This window comes from Mobula birostris, chromosome 12, assembly GCF_030028105.1.
Source record: "Mobula birostris isolate sMobBir1 chromosome 12, sMobBir1.hap1, whole genome shotgun sequence".
Classification (NCBI taxonomy): domain Eukaryota; kingdom Metazoa; phylum Chordata; class Chondrichthyes; order Myliobatiformes; family Myliobatidae; genus Mobula; species Mobula birostris.
In genome coordinates, this window is record NC_092381.1 from 27,405,764 (window position 1) to 27,425,367 (window position 19,604).

At 41.4% G+C, this 19,604-nt stretch overlaps 1 protein-coding gene across 1 annotated transcript in view; it reads left to right on the plus strand.

Moving 5' to 3' along the window:
- Positions 1-375: 375 nt before the first annotated feature.
- Positions 376-19,604, plus strand: part of snx7 (sorting nexin 7) — a 74,699-nt gene continuing 55,470 nt past the window's right edge. Inside the window, exon 1 of the mRNA XM_072273511.1 lies at positions 376-592. Coding sequence (XP_072129612.1) covers positions 473-592 — 120 coding nt within the window. The 5' untranslated portion in view covers positions 376-472. The remainder of the gene's footprint in view (positions 593-19,604) is intronic.

Here is a 19,604-nt window from a genome sequence, read left to right on the forward strand (position 1 = left end):
CAGTGATTGTACTACCACGTAACTTTATAACTCTAATTGCATGGGGGTGAACTAAATGCTTGCAACATTTTATTCACTTTGGACATTTGGGTTCCAATGACCACCATTTAAATGAACGATTTCTAAGTACATGTAATGAATAAATTAATCTGAATCTGAACAACCTGATTTTGTTATTTGGTTTTGCTCCTGTACATTTTTTTAAGAACTATGCACCGTGATTGGAGTTGCCCCGTAACGAATCACGAAGACATCCTCCATACCCACTTCTCAACTAACATCTGGGCAGAGGAAGAAGAGGTGCGCATGCGTGTAGCATGCAGCCAGGTTGCTCCTTCAATCTGCCCTCCGTCTTTTTGGTAGGGGAGACGTCACTTCCGGTGGAGTGGCAGCCGGTCTGCGCCTGCGCAGGAGGGGACTCCGAACGGGAGTTTGGGCGCCTTTCTCCCCCGTTCCCCCGGCAGTCGGGACGATGGAAGGCGGCACGGCCAGTGACAAAGTCCCTCGGTTGGCTCCGCACTCACTTTCCAAGGGCGTGCTGGGCTTCGCCGACGACGAGGAGGATGACGACGACCTGGAGGTGTTCAGTAAGGTGAGGTGGGTGGGGTCGAAGGCTGCTGTACTCCCCTCCCCCCGGGCTGACCCCCGGTTAGCGGCTGGTATTCTCAATCAGGGCGCTGCAGCGCCCAGGCAACCTGCACAACTTCCGCAGGAGCGAGCAAAGTTCGCGGAAGACGCTGTAAAACTCTGAACTGATTGCCACAATCGCTGTACTTGTTAGAACTGATTCTGTTGCTTTGGTTAATGTGGCGGTTGTTAAGATTGCTTATATTGATACCGACGCCGGAATCTGCTGCAGGATCTCCGCAGGTCGTGCAGCAAGCAGTCTGTGGCGGAGTGTGCAGGAAAGGACATGTCGATATTTTGGGTCTAAATCAGAATCACTTGCACAATAGCAAGTGCGGTTGTCAAGGTATTGCAAAGCAGAGTGAAGGGCCAGTGAGATTGCATCTATTGTGGCGGAGGGCGAATTGCACCGGGTCCAGGTCCTGCTCGGGCAAGAGTTAATTTTAGCCATGATCTACCTCCGGAAGCACTTCATTGCTATAGCTATGAGTGGTACTGGGCAATAGTCATTGAGGTAGCTCGTCCTGTCCTTCCTGAATACGGGAATGATGCCCTTTTTGAAGCGGGTGGGAGTCTTGGACTGCAGCAGTGAGAGGTTGAAGATGCCCTTGAATATTCCAGCCAGTTGATGGTCACTGGTTTTCAGTACCCTAATGTGGGATTTCAGCCCGAAATCTCTACAGTTTACACATACACCCTTGCCGAATTCGTTCAGCAGATTGTTTGTTGTACTATATGTACTTGGAATTAAAAACAAACCTCTGTGTTTGTACATCTGAAATTAAAGCAAAGTATTGGAGATATTCAGAAGTCAGACAGAATTATGGGGAGAGATCAAGTTATGGCTTCAACTCTGTTACAGTAATGTTAAAATTGTTTTTGTGTTGCTATTACTGTTTTCATGACTGATAATTTAGTCAATTTCATTAGTTTTTCTTGGTCTTCTGTTGCATATCTAGGGTGAAGATAAAGCTGGGGACTGGAGGAAAACATTTATGAATGTTTGAAATGTCACATTAAAGTAAAACACTTAGGATATAAGAGGATATATCTATGTAAAGATGTAGATAGTTGGTATATTTTTCCCAACATAGAAATGTCTAATACTAGAGGATACATGTTTAAGGTGAGAGGGGGAAAATTCAATGAGTTGTGTGTGGTAAATTTTATTTTACTCAGACTAGTGGATGCCTGGAATGCGTTGCCAGGCGTGGTGGTTGAGGCAGATACAATAGGGGCGTTTAATAGCTGTTAAATGCATGAATATGCGGAGAGTGGAGGAATATAGACTACCTGCAGCAGAAAGCATTAGATGTCATTAGTTCAATTGCTTCAGCAAATGTGGGCTGAGAGGCCTCTGCTGTACTGTTCTACGATATATGCAGAAATTCAAACAACTACAGAGAACGACTTAATATCGTTGCATTTTTATCACAACACTGGAGAGAGAGTTGGCTGTAAGACTTAATTCTGGGGGGCACAATTAATTTGATATGCCCAGCGCTTAATTGCACTGCATTCTAGTAAGATGCCCTGATAACCTGATGTTGTGTACATTTTAACCATGTTTGGGAAACTGTCTCAAGAGTTGCTTTGAGTCAAAAGTTCTGAGAGAATGGAGGATTACACAGAACTGGAGGAATTGTACTGAATTTCTATATGGTCAGTCTGCCTCTGGTCAAGTTTACAGGTTTGGTGATAACATATTTCATTGAATATATTGCAAGTTTTTTTAAGCTGTTTAAAGGGAGGGTGTGGTTATCCAGCTGTGAAATTTGTGCCAGATTCCTGTGTAGTTAGTCTGCCTGCCTCTGGTGAAGTTTACAGGTTTGGTGAGTTGGTGGTATTTTAAAAGAAATATTGCAAGATATCTCAGCTACAGGTATTTCAAGGGAGGGTGTGATGGTAGAATGTAGAAAATATGTTTGATTTAATTTTTTTATAGTTGAATTCAACAAGTTGTTATTCAGAGTAATGATTTAGTACATTAAACACAAAGAATGTATCTTCATCTTGTGCTATCTTTTAACAAATCAATATTTATGTTGAGAATTTAATATACATTGTCAAGTTGCTTTTTATTGTCATTTTGACCATAACTGCTGGTACAGTACACAGTAAAAATGAGACGTTTTTCAGGACAATGGTGCTACATGAAACAATACAAAAACTACACTAGGCTACAGACCTACCAGGACTGCATAAAGTGCATAAAGAGGAGGAGAAGATGGCAGCGCGCATGGCCCCTTTGGTGGTGATGTCTATTATCTGTCAAGTAGGGGACCGTGCTCAATTCTGATTTGATGGAGACAGACGTGAGAGTACGGAGGAACATCTGGAAAACTTCTGAAATGCCCACTTCGCTGCCGCTGCTACTGTGTGAAAACCGGAATCTCCGGAGCAGAAGGCCCCAAATCCTCGGCTTTGCTTGTTTCAGTGGCTGGGGCGAGGTCGAAGGCGCTCGGGAGGCTGTATTGGGGAAGCTGGTTGGAAGCTCGAAGTTTTCGGACGGATGGACTCAGTGTCAGCTGTGGTCGGCTGCTTCCAAGGCATCAGCAAGTTGACGGTGCCTGGAGGTTTATGGCAGGGAGTTTCTCCCTTTTGCTGCCTGCTATCGGGGACTTGGGAGTCGATCGACTCGGGGACTTTTGAGACTTTATTTACCGTTCCCATGGTTTGTTCTTCATCAAATTATGGTATTGCTTTGCACTGCTGTAACTATATGTTATAATTATGTGGTTTTGTCAGTGTTAGTCTTTGGTTTGTCCTGTTTTCTGTGATATCACTCCGGAGAAACATTGTATCATTTCTTAATGCATGTATGCATTTCTAAATTACAATAAAAGAGGACCGAGTGTTCTCATAATCTAAAAAAAGCAGTGCAGGGATTACAATAAATAATAAACAAGACAATAGGCACAGTGGAGGGCAGTAGGTTGGTGTCAGTCTAGGCTCTGGGTATTGAGGAGTCTGATGGCTTGGGGGAAGAAATAGTTACATAGTCTGGTCGTGAGAGCCCGAATGCTTCGGTGCCTTTTGCCAGATGGCAGGAGGGCATCACTGTTATCTCACTGTTCTTGAAATAAAACCAGAAAATGTTGGAAATGCTGATCAAGTTTGTGGGAAGAGAAAATGAGCTTTGTTAAAACTGGAAATAAGAAAGTACTAGTATTCAGTCGGGGAGGGATGAGTGGAACATAGGGAATATGAGAGATTTATTCTGGCATCTACCCCTTCCTTTCCAGTCCTGAGGAAATGTCAACTGTTCATTCATTTCCATAGATGCTGCCTGACCTGCTGAGTTCTTCCAGCATTTTGTGTACGTTGCTTTGGATTTCCAGCATCTGCGGAATTTCTCGTGTTTAGATTATTTTTTTGTCTGTAATGTGTTGCTAATGACAAAATTGAGGGACATAACTGCCTGGCAGACAATACAAATAGAATAAGCAAAAAAAAACCCAGTTCTGATATAGAAACAAAGTAATTTACCTGAAGTCGGAGAATTTGCTGTTGCTGTTTGTAAACATGCTTATATTTACATTATTTGTAAAGCTGTAATACGCAAGTTTCAATGTCATAGGTTTATCTTCATTCTTAATTAGTTCTATGGTAAATAACGGGGCATATGCTGGTGGATGTGGCTTCACTGTGCAATCCCAGTGTGATGTGAAAGGTACAATATAAATTAGATTTTATGTATTTAATGATACAGTGCAGAGTAGGCCCTTGAAACCACGCAGCCCCAGCAACCCCTGACAAACTCTATTAACTCTAACCGAGTTTGCAATGATCAATGAACCTACTCAGTACATCTTTGGACTGTGGGAGGAACCCCAGCTCCCAGGGAAAACGTATGTGTTCCACGGGAAGAGTGTATAGACTCCTTGCATTTTGTACTTAACAAGAAACAGTAGTTGCCTGATTACTCTGTACTCTGAATTCATCAGTTCATTAAAATCTAACCCAGCTGTAAGCAGTTTGAATATGTCCTGAGCCGGAGAACTTGTAAATTTTTCTCATTGAATTTGACCATCACCATAAATGCTTTAGGCTAGAGAATCCCATCCTCAGCCGTTGTTTGTATACGTTCTGCCTGGTGTTGTAGCAGAAACTTCAAGTATGCAGTAAAGATATTTGCTCCACTGTTGTTATTTCAGTAGGTTGATGTACAGAGGAAGTCTGAGGTTTTAGTTTTCTCATCCCAGTGCTGGCCAGACCTGTATACATGCTCATGTCCCTCAGTCTCAAACGAGTAGTCAGATTTTTAATTCTGTATAGCAGTCACCCAATTCCCATTGTACTTACTAAAAGCTACCCTTCATATTTATTTCAAACAATTCCTTACTTGTATTTTGGCAGATAATTTCATATTCTCTGCGAAAGAGGTTTAGCTAAATTTTCCTTTTTCATTTATCATGAGCTTGGGCTCATCACTAACCAATGGGAGCAATGTATTTACTGTCACCTTGCTGTGATCCTTAAATATTTGATCGCTGGAGTTCTGGTCATCACAGTCCACAAAAAATGTTCAAGATACATTTACTGTCAGAGTTTGTATATCTTATACAACCTTGAGATTCATCTCCTTACAGGCAGCCACAAAATAAAGAAACACAAAAGAACCCATTTAAAAAAAAGACTGTCAAACACCCAAAGCACAGAGAGAGAAAAAACACAAGCTATGCAAACAATAAAAGCATAGAGTATTCCGAGCTGAAGTTTTACTAAAGGCATGAAGCCAGGCATCACTGGAGCTAGAGCAGGCTACAGCCTCAGTTCAGCGCAGAGCTGAGTAAATGTTGCGGAGCAGTGGGCAGAACCAGCACCCTGACCCGTTGGCGTGCAATGTAAGTTGAGAATGTACAGGAATCAGAGTTCAAGGAGAATAATTTCAAAGGATTGTATGGCTGAAAAATGTTTCAGAATACAAAACCAATCAGGTAGCTGACAAGCTTTACCTTCCAGATCTGGAACCAACGTTGACGAATAATTGCGGAAGGCACTTTGAGTGGAAGTAAATGGAGTTATGATATGGACAGCAATGTTTCCTTTTCAACTTGGGTATGCATTTCATCCAGTGGACAGTACATCAGCAGTGCAGAACTTACCTAGATCTCTAAGTATCAGTATAAATTATTTATATTTTGGAATGGAGCTGGAAAGTCTGAATGTCTGATTGATAAATAAGAAAATTCTTGCCAAGGCAAACCTATTAGAGAGAGCCGCAGAAAATCAGAAGCCGATAAGTAAGGGGAAAGTTCTTTCTGTTTGTTGCAACAGTTTATTGGGTCCATTCCAGTTTTAAAGTCGATTAAGTAACTGCTTGGTCTAAAATTTACAAAGCTGGAATTGATTGTGCTGAGATGTGAATATAGCGATTATCATTTTGCTGCTTTTCTCATGAGGTTTCTGTTTAGTTTTGTATTTGCTCTTGTTTCCCTTTAGCACCCTAGTTTTGGTATCTATATACTATTAAAACTCTCATGCCCTGTCTGTTTGTGACTTAATTAGCGCAAACGGTGCATCACAGCGGCACTTTTTTTTTGGCTAAGTAAATTTAAAATGCGCTAACTTACAGAATGCAGGCAAATTTCGGGGTTATATAGTCGTATAAAATTGCTCATTTGCAAAAATCAACAGGCTCGCCTTCACCCAAGAGATGAACCGCCATCATGGAAATCGGGGCGCGACAGCCCGACGCATGCGCACGGCCAGCCTCAGCAGCGACACCTACCGGAGCTAAAGGGCAGAGCAGCTCTATTTCGAGGGGTCACCTTCTGCTAATGTGCAGGATTGGGACAGATCTAACTGCCACCCATCAATAAGAGATAATTAAATCTTATTGTAATGATCTACTTCGAGACACCCATAAAACCCTTTGCTGCAGTCAAAAGACAGTGGTGACTATATCACGTCCATTTAGGAGAGCGCCAACCACGTCATCAATAATAATCAGCATCCTTTGGTGTTAGTGCTTCATGTCTTCTATCCAGCATTAGTGTAAACAAAAAATGGTCAGCCTAATTATGCCGTGTGGAAAGGGAAGGGGGACATTATGGTCAAGAGATGACGCCAAATGTCGTCGGGAAGCGGCAAGGAGAGGGAGAGAACAAGAATCGGATGAGGCCAGGGCTGCACGACTCCAGGATTAAAGAGTCAGGACAGAAAAAGATGAGAGAAGAAGAGACAGAGTTGGAGAGGCATGCACGTCTCCAGGATCAGGGACAAACAACAAACAGCAGAAGAGGTGAAGAGACGGGGGATGAAAGAACTGCATGTCTCCAGAATGACAACGAGAGGCACAAGGGTGGCAGATAAACCAGAAATGATGCCATCAAAAGTGTCCTTCATTAAATGAGGAGGAGCTATATTTGCTTTGCTACGCGTCGTTCTTCTTTAATAAACTGAGGTTTTCTACTTCAGTTTCCAAAGCAAAGCCATACCAATAGCATTCAGGAAAATTTAATGTTCATTCTGGTCACATCAGATTGCACTACCCTTCTCTCATAGGGTGCCCCAACGGGTCACCCCATTGTCTAGTATCCTTTTAGAGTAACTTTTCCTTTTTACAAGTCTTGTTCCCTGTATTTCTCCTTTCAGTTTCTTTTCCAACAGTGATTTTTACTATTTACTTTTTACACAACTTTTCTGCCAAGCTGTAGATGTTTCTTTCTAGATTATACATGAACAGTGTATATAAAAAGTGACCATTTAAGCATCGTACAAATGTTGGCTCTTTATAAGAGCTATTCAACCCAGATGGCAGAGGAGAAGAAGCTGTTCCTAAATCATTGATTGTGGGTCTTCAGACTCCTTTACCTCCTCCCTCATAGAGGGCATGTCCTGGATGGTGAGAGTCCTTCATAATGGATCTCACCTTCTTGAGGTACCACCTCTTCAAGATGTCCTCTGACTCTGAGGGTTGTGTTAATGATGGAGCTGACTGAGTGCACAGCCCTCTGCAATCTTTTGCAATCTCAGGCTCTGCATTGGAGGCTCCATACCATTCTGTGATGCAACCAGTAGAAATTTGTGAGACTCTTTGGTGAAATATCAAGTCTCATCAAATTCCTAACAAAGTAGATCCACTGAGGTGCCTGCTTCATGACTGTGTCCTGACTAATCAAGAACCTATCAACTTCCGCTTTAAATATACCCAGTGCCTAGGCCTCCACAGCTGCCTGTGCCAATGAATTCAACAGATTCACCACCCTCTGGCTAAAGGAATTGCTCCTGTAAAGAGGAGTGTTTCTCTATTCTGAGGCTATTCTAGTCCATTATTAAGGACCTCCAGCACCCAGGGCATGCCCTTTTCTCGCTCTTGCCATCGGGTAGGAGGTACAGAAGCCTGAAGGCACACACTCAGTGATTCAGGAACACCTCCTTCCCTTCTGCAATCTGATTCCTAAATGGACATTGCACCCATGAACATCACCTTACTTTTTAATACATATCATTTCTGTATTTGCACCACTTTTAATCTATTCAATGTACATTACTCTAATTCAGGGGTCCCCAACCTTTTTTGCACAGCGGACTGGTTTAATATTGACAATATTCTTGCGGAACGGCCGCCGGGGGGCGGGGATAGGGTTGCCAACGGACAAGAGTATCAGTCAAATACGCTGGGTTTACCTCGAGAAAGACTACAATGACCATGAAGCCTTGCGCGGGCATCAGTGCGCATGCGTGTACGATTTTTTTCTACAGATCGTTTTTGGCGATTCTGTTCGGGGGAGGGGAGGGCGGTGTTAATCACGACCGGAATATAGATGATAATTAGCTAATACACTCAATTTCGTTTCTAAAAGGGTTTATCTAATGAATTTAATGTTAAACACATATTTTCCTCGCATGAATATAGTGATAAGTCAATTATCGGGGAGGACGGGGAGCTTGAAGTAAATGTTGAACGAACTTCCAGTAGAAGTGGTAGAGGCAGCTTTGATATTATCATTTAAAGAAAAATTGGACAGGTATATGGACAGGAAAGGAATGGAGGGTTATGGGTTGAGTGCAGGTCGGTGGGACTAGGTGAGAGTAGCGTTCGGCACGGACTAGAAGGGCAGAGATGGCCTGTTTCCGTGCTGTAATTGTTGTATAGTTATATAAGTCAATAGCATCATAACATTTTAAGTATCATTTGGATATTAAACACGCAGCACATATTTTCCCTGTATGAACGTATAAAATCATTGCAACACACAAATATCGCTGAATCAGTGGGAGCCTTGGCATTGTTTTCCTGCAACAAGACGGTCCTATCGAAGGGTGACGAGAGACAGCGATACTCGAACGGGGTTCTTTATGTCCAGTCTATTCTGCAAATTAGTTTTGGTTGCATTTATTGCAGAGATACGTTGGAAATGGAAGCAACATTTTCAGTGCTTCCGTGGCTATCTCAGGATATTCAGCCTTCACCTTGATCCAGAATGCCGGTAGAGATGTTATGTCAAACATACTTTTCAGCCCAACGTCATTTGCAAGCTCGAGGAGTTGATCTTCTTCCCGCGCTGACATGGATGACACGTGCGTAATGACATCACGTGGGTAATGACCTCACGTGCGTTCAAGCTCAACAGGGCGTGACAGGGAATGAGGAAAGGTGCAGCTGACTCATATCGCCAAACCATATCGTTTCCTTGCGGCCCGGTAGCGCGTGCTCTGCGGCCCGGTACCTGTCCGCGGCCCGGTGGTTGGGGACTGCTGCCGTAGACAACGAGGACATAAAGATCCTCAGCAATCTCTTCCCTCGCCTCGTGGAGCAGTCTGGGGAATATTCCGTCAGGCCCCGTGGACTTATCCGTCCTAATGTATTTTAATAACTCCAACACCTCCTCTCCCTTAATTTCAACATGCTTCAGAACATCAACCTCACTCATATTGTCCTCACCGTCATCAGGTTTCCTCTCATTGGTGAATACTGAAGAGAAGTATTCATTGAGGACCTCGCTCACTTCCACAGCCTCCAGGCACATCCTCCCATCTTTATCTCTAATGGGTCCTACCTTCTCTCCTGTCATCCTTTTTTTCTTCACATAATTGAAGAATGCCTTGGGGTTTTCCTTTACCCTACTTGCCAAGGCCTTCTCATGCCCCCTTGCTCTTCTCAGCCCCTTCTTAAGCTCCTTTCTTGCTTCCCTATATTCCTCAATAGACCCATCTGATCCCTGCTTCCTAAACCTCATGTATGCTGCCTTCTTCCACCTGACTAGATTTTCCACCTCACTTGTCAGCCATGGTTCCTTCACCCTACCATTCTTTATCTTCCTCACCGGGACAAATTTTTATCCCTAACATCCTGCAAGAGGTCTCTAAACATCGACCACATGCCCATAGTACATTTCCCTGCAAAAGCATCATCCCACTTCACACCCGCAAGTTCTAGCCTTATAGCCTCATAATTTGCCCTTCCCCAATAAAAAAATTTTCCTGTCCTCTCTGATTCTATCCTTTTCCGTGATAATGCTGAAGGCCAGGGAGTGGTGGTCACTGTCCCCCAGATGTTCACCCACTGAGAGATCTGTGACCTGACCCGGTTCGTTATCTAATACTAGATCTAGCATGGCATTCCCCCTAGTCGGTCTGTCAACATACTGTGACAGGAATCCATCCTGGACACACTTAACAAACTCTGCCCCGTCCAAACCCTTGGGGCTAATCAGGTGCCAATCAATATTAGGGAAGTTGAAGTCACCCCTGATAACGACCCTGTTATTTTTGCACCTTTCCAAAATCTGCCTCCCAATCTGCTCTTCGGTATCTCTGCTGCTACGAGGGGGCCTATAGAATACTCCCAATAGAGTAACTGCTCCCTTCCTGTTCCTGACTTCCACCCATACTGACTCAAAAGAGGATCCTGCTACATTACCCACCCTTTCTGTAGCTGTAATAGTACCCCTGTCCAGCAATGCCACCCCTCCTCCCCTTCCCCTCCTCCCCTTCCCCTCCTCCCCTTCCCCTCCTCCCCTTCCCCTCCTCCCCTTCCCCTCCTCCCCTTCCCCTCCTCCCCTTCCCCTCCTCCCCTTCCCCTCCTCCCCTTCCCCCCCTCTCTATCCCTTTTAAAGCACTGAAATCCAGGAATATTGAGAATCCATTCCTGCCCTGGTGCCAGCCAAGTCTCTGTATTGGCCATTACATCATAATTCCATGTATGTATCCAAGCTCTCAGTTCATCTCCTTTGTTCCTGATGCTTCTTGCATTGAAGTACCTGCACTTTAACTCTTCTACCTTCCTACTTTTACACCCTTTATTCTGCTTCTCTTTCCTCAAAGCCTCTCTATATGTTAGATCTGGCTTTACTCCATGCACTTCTTTCACTGCTCTATCGCTCTGGATCCCGTGTGCACAAAACTGATAAGTTACTTATGTGGTGCCTTTTCGTTTAGTTGTTTCTACTAACCCATCACCAATAACTACTATAAAGTATATTTCTGTACTCGTACTTTGTATGTTGTTTGATATTTGTGTCGTGGCTGATATTTGGGTGCCTCACACCGTATCCGCACCAAAGCATTTGCACTGTTTGGTGGGGTCGGTGGCTATTCACCCTAGGCAACAGGAGTCAGTTGGGGTCACAGGCGTTACATCTCATTCTATATAGCTATTGTCTGTCACTGAATGTTGTTTTTCATGTACAGGTGTCCCCAGCTTTCCGAACGTTCCTTTATGACATTTCGCTTTTACGAAAGACCTATTTTCGTTAACCAAAAGAGGATTTTCGCTTTTACAAAAAAAGACGCTTGCTTTAAACTTGTGTTTACCCCTAGAAAGACTACCATGACCATGAAGCCTTGCGCGGGCAGGTGTGTGTGCATGCGTGACGTGCACATGTGTGTACGTGCTGATTTTTTTCAACAAATTGATTTTGGCTCAAACTTCCCGATTCTGTTAAGTGAAATTACACTGTACATACATTATTTCTACTTTATATAGGCTGTGTATTTATCATATCATTCCTGCTTTTACTATATTTTAGTGTTATTTTAGGTTTTGTGTTATTTGGTATGATTTGGTAGGTTATTTTTTGGGTCTGGGAATGCTCAAAAAATTTTCCCATATAAATTAATGGGTAATTGCTTCTTCGCTTTACGCCATTTCGGCTTATGAACGGTTTCATAGGAACGCTGTACGTTCGGATAACGGGGGAAACCTGTACTGTATAAGTCTAAAATGGAATATTGACGGTCTTGCAGCATGCTGGCATACAGTGCTTTGTTAGATGAGAGATTAGGAATGGAACTGATCACTGCATTTATCACTGAGCTTTCTCACTTTGTATTGGAGGAAAGGTATTGCTGAATTTGCTGGAGATAGCTCAATTTGGAATGCTTTGAGGGGCTGTATGTTCTGGGGATGACATCTTTTTTTGAGTGTGAACTAACTCCAATTAGTGTAGGTTTCATTTGATTTCTTTGAACTTAATTTTTGAGTTCTTGATACCACAGTAAACATCTGTGTTATGTTTACTACTTCATAAAATCACGGTTGATTATAAGTTGATCATGTGCAAATTTCTCAGTGTCTTCCCATGCTACTTGATCATGCATTTGTCTGTCCATCTCGGCATTGAATATGTACAATGACCCTGCTCCTGCAGCATTTTGTAATAGAGCATTCCAAAAGGTCATAACACTTCGAAGGAAAAAATCTTCAACTGTCTTAAACATAAGAAACCTTATTCTGAAACTGATACTTTCATTTTCTCTGCCTGTCAGTCCATGTGAGAGTATGACAGTTAATATTGGGGTAATCAGTCCTCTTGTACTGCTGTATAATTGTGCTTTTGTAATCTATCTTTGGTGTACAGGTAGGCCTATCTACTTGAGTAACACCCTACAATTAGTGATAAATTTGATGAACTTTTGCTCTGCCTCTTTTATTGCAGAGAATACCAGTTATTCCTACCAGTTATTAAATACAAGGGTTCACTTACTTTTTCCAGCCTGGCCTGTGAAAGATTAAACAGTGAGTTCAATAAAACATGAAAAGTACAAATGTTTGTATTATTAGTTTAGGCAGATTATGTTTGTCGATTAGAAGAATACTCATAACATGTAGTCAAATTAATGCAGAAAACCAGTTAATTGCAAGGGGTTCACAAACTTTTTCTTGCAACTGTAAGTGTTATAGCAGGATTGTAGCCCAAACCTATCATGCCCTATGAGACTGCACCAGCCCTGTGTACAGTTCTGGTCTCAGGGATCAACTTATAATCAACCATATATCAGGGAGACCAGAACCCCTTGCATTTACCTGGTTTTCTGCATTAGTTTGATTACATTTTATGAGTATTCTTCTAATCGACAAACATAATCTGCCTAAACTACTAAGAATACAAATATTTGTACTTCTCATGTTTTATTGAACTCATTGTTTAATCTTTCACAGTTCAGGCTGGAAAAAGTATGTGAACCTTTGTATTTAATAACTGGTAGAACCTCCTTTAGCAGGAATAACTTCCACCAAATGTTTTCCTGTAGCTGCTGATCAGACTTGCACAATGCAAAGAGGAATGTTAGACCATTCCTCCATACCAAACTATTTAAGTTCACCATTGTCTCTGGGATACCTTCATGAACAGCCCTCTTCAGGTCATGTCATAGCATCTCAATTGAGTAATGGTCTGGACTCTGACTTGGCCATTTCAAAACACAAATTTTCTTCTTTTGAAACCATTCTGTTGATTTACTGTTGTGTTTTGAATCACTATCTTGCTGCATCACCCAACGTCTGTTAAGCTTCAGGTGATACACCACTACCCTGATGTTCTCCTGTAAAATGGAAGCTGTCCAGGCCCTGAAGCAACAAAGCAGCCCCAAACCACAGTGCTCCTTCCACTTCACAGTTGGGATGAGGCTTCAGAGTTGGTGTGCAATGCCCTTTTTCCTCTAAGCATAGTGCATTCCGTTGTGCATTTCTAACAAAAAGTTCATCGTTTGTCTCATCTGTCCACAGAACATTGTCCCAGAAGTGTTGTGAAACATCCAGGTGGTCTTCTGCAAACTTGAGATGTGCAGCAATATTTTTTTGGAGAGCAGTGGTTTCCTCTGTTGTGTCCTTCTATGAACACCATTCTTGTTTTTTTTTTATGTAGTGGACATATGAACAGAGACCTTAGCAAATTCTAGAGATTTCTGCAGATCTTTTGCTGTTACCCTTGGGCTCATTTCACCTTTCAGCATTGCACATTGTTCTCTTGATGTGATCTTTGCAGGATACCTACACGTAATGGAAGTAGCAACAGCACTGAATTTCCTCCATATGTGGACAGTTCCTCTTACTGTGGACTGATAGCACTCAGGTCCTTAGAACTGCTTTTGTAGCCTTTTCTAGCTTCATGTGTCTCTACAATTCTTCATCTAAGGTCCTCTGAAAGTTGTTTTGATTGAGGCTTGATGTGCATAAACAGATCTTTCTTGAAGAGTGGGCTCTGTCAGAAACCTGACTTTTATAGGATAGGGCACCTTGACAACCCACACATTGATTGGAACAGCTAACTCTAAATAGCTTTTGTAGAAGGCATTAACCCTGAGGTTCACTTACTTTTTTGAACCTAAACGTAATTGATGAGAAGTAGTACAATTGTGTGTTATTCGTTAGGCAGATTGTGTTTGTCTACTACTGTGCCTTAGATGAAGATCAGACCACATTCTATCATCTTTCCCAATTTCACAATGTGGCCCAAGCAAGCTTGTGATTTATTATCTTGGTGTCTGCTTGACCATTCACGCAGTTTTCCTTGCTTTCAATTGAATTTTACATGCCTTCCAGTGCACTCACAGAAAATACGGTTATGGTAGCACTCTTGTCTCTGCTTGGAACCAGGATCCTCGAGGCTCTTAAAAACATCAATACACATTAAGGAATTCTGGTGACCATTTTGCCTTTGTTCCAAATTGGTTTACTGCACTAAATTTCAGCCACAGTGCACATCTTTGTTAGTAGAGGAAATTAAAACTGCTTTTATGAAATGGGAAGTAAATACAGACCATATTATTTAACCCAACAACCAATTGTTTTAAAAAAATTAAACCCATTTCATTGGCATAATATACTTCATCCTTTTTAACCAAGTTCTTTGATATGTAAATCATTTTCATTTGCTAATGATTTTTGATCAAATTATATTCTATTCTATTTTAAATTATCTCTTGTGAGATTAACTTTTTATGTATTAAACATGTATTCAGATGTGTCAGGATAAATAAAAGCTTTCAATCAGCTGTTATTGTAGGTTAAAATATTTTTGTGCTACTATTTTAATTCTCTTAAACTGAAATAACAGGGCCCTTTTTTAAATATAGTCTTAAACTTTACAATTTTGTCCCCTTTCCTCTGTAACCCCCTCCAGTTGTGGAAGCAATTGAGGCTTCTTCACTAAATATATTTAAGATACAGTTAGCTAGATTTTTACATAGTAGGGGAATTAAGGGTTATGGGGAAAAGGCAGGTAGATGGAGCTGAATTTACTGATCAGCCATGATCTTATTAAATGGCAGGGCAGACTCGATGGGCCGGATGGCCTACTCCTCCTATTTCTTATGTTCTTATGTTTTCTAAAGATCCATGCCCTTCCTAAACTTAAATCTACCATCGGTTTTTGGTCTTTCAGTTGTCTGGGCTTCACTTAATTAAATCTCGATGCTGCAGCTTCCACCCTTTTTCAAAAGAACCTCTTTTAAAAACCTGCTTCTTAGCTATGACCTGTTCAAAATTTCATTACTAGATATCCTGGATATTTTTTCCTATCCTAAAGTCTAAGGTGCTGAGAAGAGTAATTCATGACTGTTGTCTCAACAAAAATTTAGTTAATGATGCTGTTGTGAATTATTTTATTGTAGTTAACATTTGTGGTTTGAATATAGTGGTTCTTGTGTGCACAGGGCCTGATTCAAGTGTGGACTTTGAGTAAGGGGGTTAAATTTTGTTCAAATTGAATTAGTTTAATTATTTTAAAGCTGGAGAACTAAGATGTAACTTTCAGCTTTTTTTTGCATTAGTAAACAAGTTGGTGTGGATTAGAACAGTTGCTATTAGTTGACTGGTAGTCATGCTAACTAATTAGTCAGGTGACTAATTCCTGGTCTTCTGGTATATGGGGATTGAAGTGAAGGTGAACTTCAGTGAGATGGGGGAGGTGGTGTGATGAGTAGGCTACACAAGAGTGACTCAACACTAGCATTGGCTTGAAATTGTGACACCGCACTTCAAAAACGATTCTAGTGCAATGTAGATGTCTGATTATTCAGAGGCGGTGAGCATTTTCTGACTTTTTTACTTCATAAATTATTTATAGAAGTGAGTTATGGTGGGGCAGCTGAGTTGAATATGCATTCTGTCATGTGAAAAGTCACGTATATTTCTTGAAAAAGTTACTGGAGGGGATTCTCAGTGACATGATACTTTTTTTTGAAAAGCAAGGACTGATTAGTGATATTGCCATAGCTTTGTATGTGGAAAATGTCTTAAAAGCACTGCTCCTTTTTTGAAGAGGTGACCCAAGAGGATTGTAGGTGTAATTACATAAACTTCGACAAATCATTTGATGACCTTCTGTAAGGCAGGCTGGTCCAAAAAGTTGGATCATATGAGATGCAGGGTGAGCTAGCTAATTGGATGCAAAGTTGGCTGGTGGAGGAAAAGTTGATAGTGAGGAGTTGTGTTTTTTTTTCCGGTTGGATTCACATGACCAGTGGTGTGCTGCAGGGTTCAGTTCTGGGTCCACTTTGCTTGTCATATATTAACAACTGGGATCAAGATGCAGATGATGTAATTTGTCTGTGATGGGCAGTGATGAAGAATTTCATACATTATAGCAACAACTGGAAAATTGGGCTAAGAAATGGCAGACGGAATTTAACTTGGATTACTGTTGCATTTCTTGAAGTTAAACTGGGGCACCACATATACTATGTTTGACAGAGTCCTGCAAAATATTGTCGCTTGAAAGCTAAGGGGTAAAAGTACATAGTTTCCTGATAGTGGCTATATGGGGAGACACAGTGGTAAAGAGGTATTTACCACATTTACTTCTGTTGTGTGCGATATTAAATACAAGTGCTGAGATGCTATGTTACAGTTGAGACCACATCTAGAATATTGTGCCATTCTGGTCACATATTATAGGATGGATAGAGAGGATGTGGAAAAGATTCGCCAGGACTGGAGGCCTTGAGTTGTATGGAGTGATGGGATAGGCTGGAACTGTTTTCCCTGGAACAGAGGAGGAACTTGGACCAAATGTAGGCAGGCAGATTGAACTGGCTCAAAGGCACCTTGATTGGCATGGGAAAATTGGTCCAGAGGACCTGTTTCCATGCTGTATAACTCTTGACTCTAAGTAGCCGCATCTAGGATGCATTCATCTGTTAGCAGACATGAATGCAGCAGGGTATATTGCCTCATGAGTATCAGGGTCACGGTTGTCACTTGGTAACATCCTTTAAGTGGATGAGGGACCAGAAGTTGTTATCCACATTGTTAGCTATGACCTTGTTAAAGTGAGGTCTTGCATGCGGATTTCTGTAGTTGAAGAAAGTACCATTAAATTATAATGTCAGGGTTGTTGTTTAGGTCAGCTTTCAGAAATAGGATGGAGCTCATGGAAATGTAGTTGGGAAGATAGCGCAAGAGGGAAAGCTTTAGATTTAGATTTCCAAAACTTTGTCGTCTTACTGGAGCAATTGGAGCGTAAATCAGATCACAGCTCAACAGCACCATGATCAGGATCCTTACATTGGTATTTGCTACTGCTTTGGGTGGGAGGGGGGGTGGGTGGAGAAGGAGTGATTTAAACTAGCTTAGTGGTTGATGGATCCGGAGGAAAGAAGCAAAGTTGGAAGTAGACGATGCAGGTTGGTAAGCAAAATAAATAGGCAATTAGCAGAAAGGGACAAAGTCCAGATAAAAATTGCAAAAGAGCAAATATAAATGCACTTGCCTTAATTGCATAATACATTCATGGCAAGTTAGGTGACCTAAAGATAAATATAGTTTTGAATGAGTATGATTTAATTCAAAGTTCAAAGGTTCATTTTATTATCAAAGTATGTATGCAGAGTAAATGTCTGAGATTTGTCTTCTCCAGATAGCCGTTAAATACAGAAAACCATAGAGGTAGTTGAAAGAAAGACATAATCCCCCCCCCCCACACACTCTAGTTGTAATCTCCACCGCACGAAAATAAAAAGAAACAACTCACCCCCCCCCCCGCGACCCTCTCTTGCACAAAATTATCTTAACTACTAGAGACAAAATATAGGAAGGACAGAAAAAAGTAAAAACGAATAGGGTAGCATTCTTAATAAGGGATGTCATCAATACTTTTGTTGACTGGTTAAGTCATGAGAGACTGCAAAGCTCTGAGAGTGTCTTGGTATATAGTTTGCAAACGACTAGTCTCCAAGAACATCACATGATGAAAGCAAACTGAATCTTGCTTGGAGCATTGAGTATAAAAATTGGGAGTTTGGGTTTCAGTTATAGGGCATTGGTGTGATCCAATATGGAGTACTATGCATAGTGTTTACCATATTTAAGGAAAGGTAATGCATTTGAAGTTGTTCAGAGAAGCTTCATTCGACTAATAATTCGAATGCATGAAATGCCTTGTGTGAAAGTTAGGCAGACTATACTGGTATCCGTTGGAGTGTAGGTGAGTCATATTGGTCTTGTCTGAAGCACGGTTTTTCATTGGAGAATGCTGAATGCTGAGAATCTAGAGCAATGGGTCACTGTTTAAGACTAGTGAAAGAGTATTTAATAAAATTTAGTATTTCTATAGTTTTGATTTTTAAGTGACTAGCAATGTGAACACGTACAGAGATAGGAGATTTATAATGAAGGAAATGGCTGAGGAATTAAATACTTAATGGAGCAGGCATACAAAGCTCTGGGAGTTATTAGAGAACTAAGAATCCAGATAGAAGAGAGAAGTAATCGTTACTAGTAAAACAAAATACTAGGTGAATTAAATGATTCTCAAACCTGCTAAATCACAAGGACTTGCTGATCTGCATCCCAGGGTTTTGAAAGATGTGGCTAATGCTCTGGTTGTCACTGTATAGAATTCTATAAAATTCAGGAATGGTCTCTATTCAAAGTTCAAATTTATTATCAAAGTGTGTATACCATTTACAACCTTGAGATTCATCTTGCAGGCATACACAAAACAAGGAAACAGAATAAAATCCACAAAAAACACATACAACAAAGACTGACAAACATCTAATATGCAAAAGAGGACAAGTCATGCAAATAGGAAAAAACAGCGCAAAACATAACATAGCGCATAGGCTGCCGAGTCCCTGAAAGTGAATAAATAGCAGCAAAGTGAGTACTGAGGTGAGTGAAGATGGTCCAGGAGCCAAATGGCTGCAGTACAGCAACTCTCCTGGATGACTACTGTTAAGGATAGCAAATATGTCTCCACAATGTAAGAAACAAGGGAGAGATTTACCTCTTAGTCTTTCATCTTAATTGCAAACATATCATTGATAAAAGGATGTTCCATCACAGTTTGCTGACTCAGCTTAGATTTGCAAAAAGGGAATCATATTTGACTAATCAAGCAGACATCTTTGAGGATGTGCACAGGATGTTAGTGAATAAATTTAGAGCACATGAATTTGGGGGTTATATATTTGTTTGAGAATTGGTTAACAAAACAGTGGGAATAAATGGCTGCTGCTCAGGTCGACAGATTGAAAGCTGCAGAGCGTCATGACGATCAATGCTTGGGCCCTGTAAGTGTGGACAATTTATTTTATTTAGAGGTACAGTGTGAACAGGCCTACTAACCCATTGATCTGCGCTGCCCAGCAACCCACCTATTTAACACTAGTCTAATTGCAGGACAATTTACAATGACTGATTAACCTCCTAACTGTTACATCTTTGGATTGAGGGTGGAAACTGAGGCACCTGGAGGAAATGTGTGGTGATTGTAAGAATGTACAAACTCCTTACAACACCA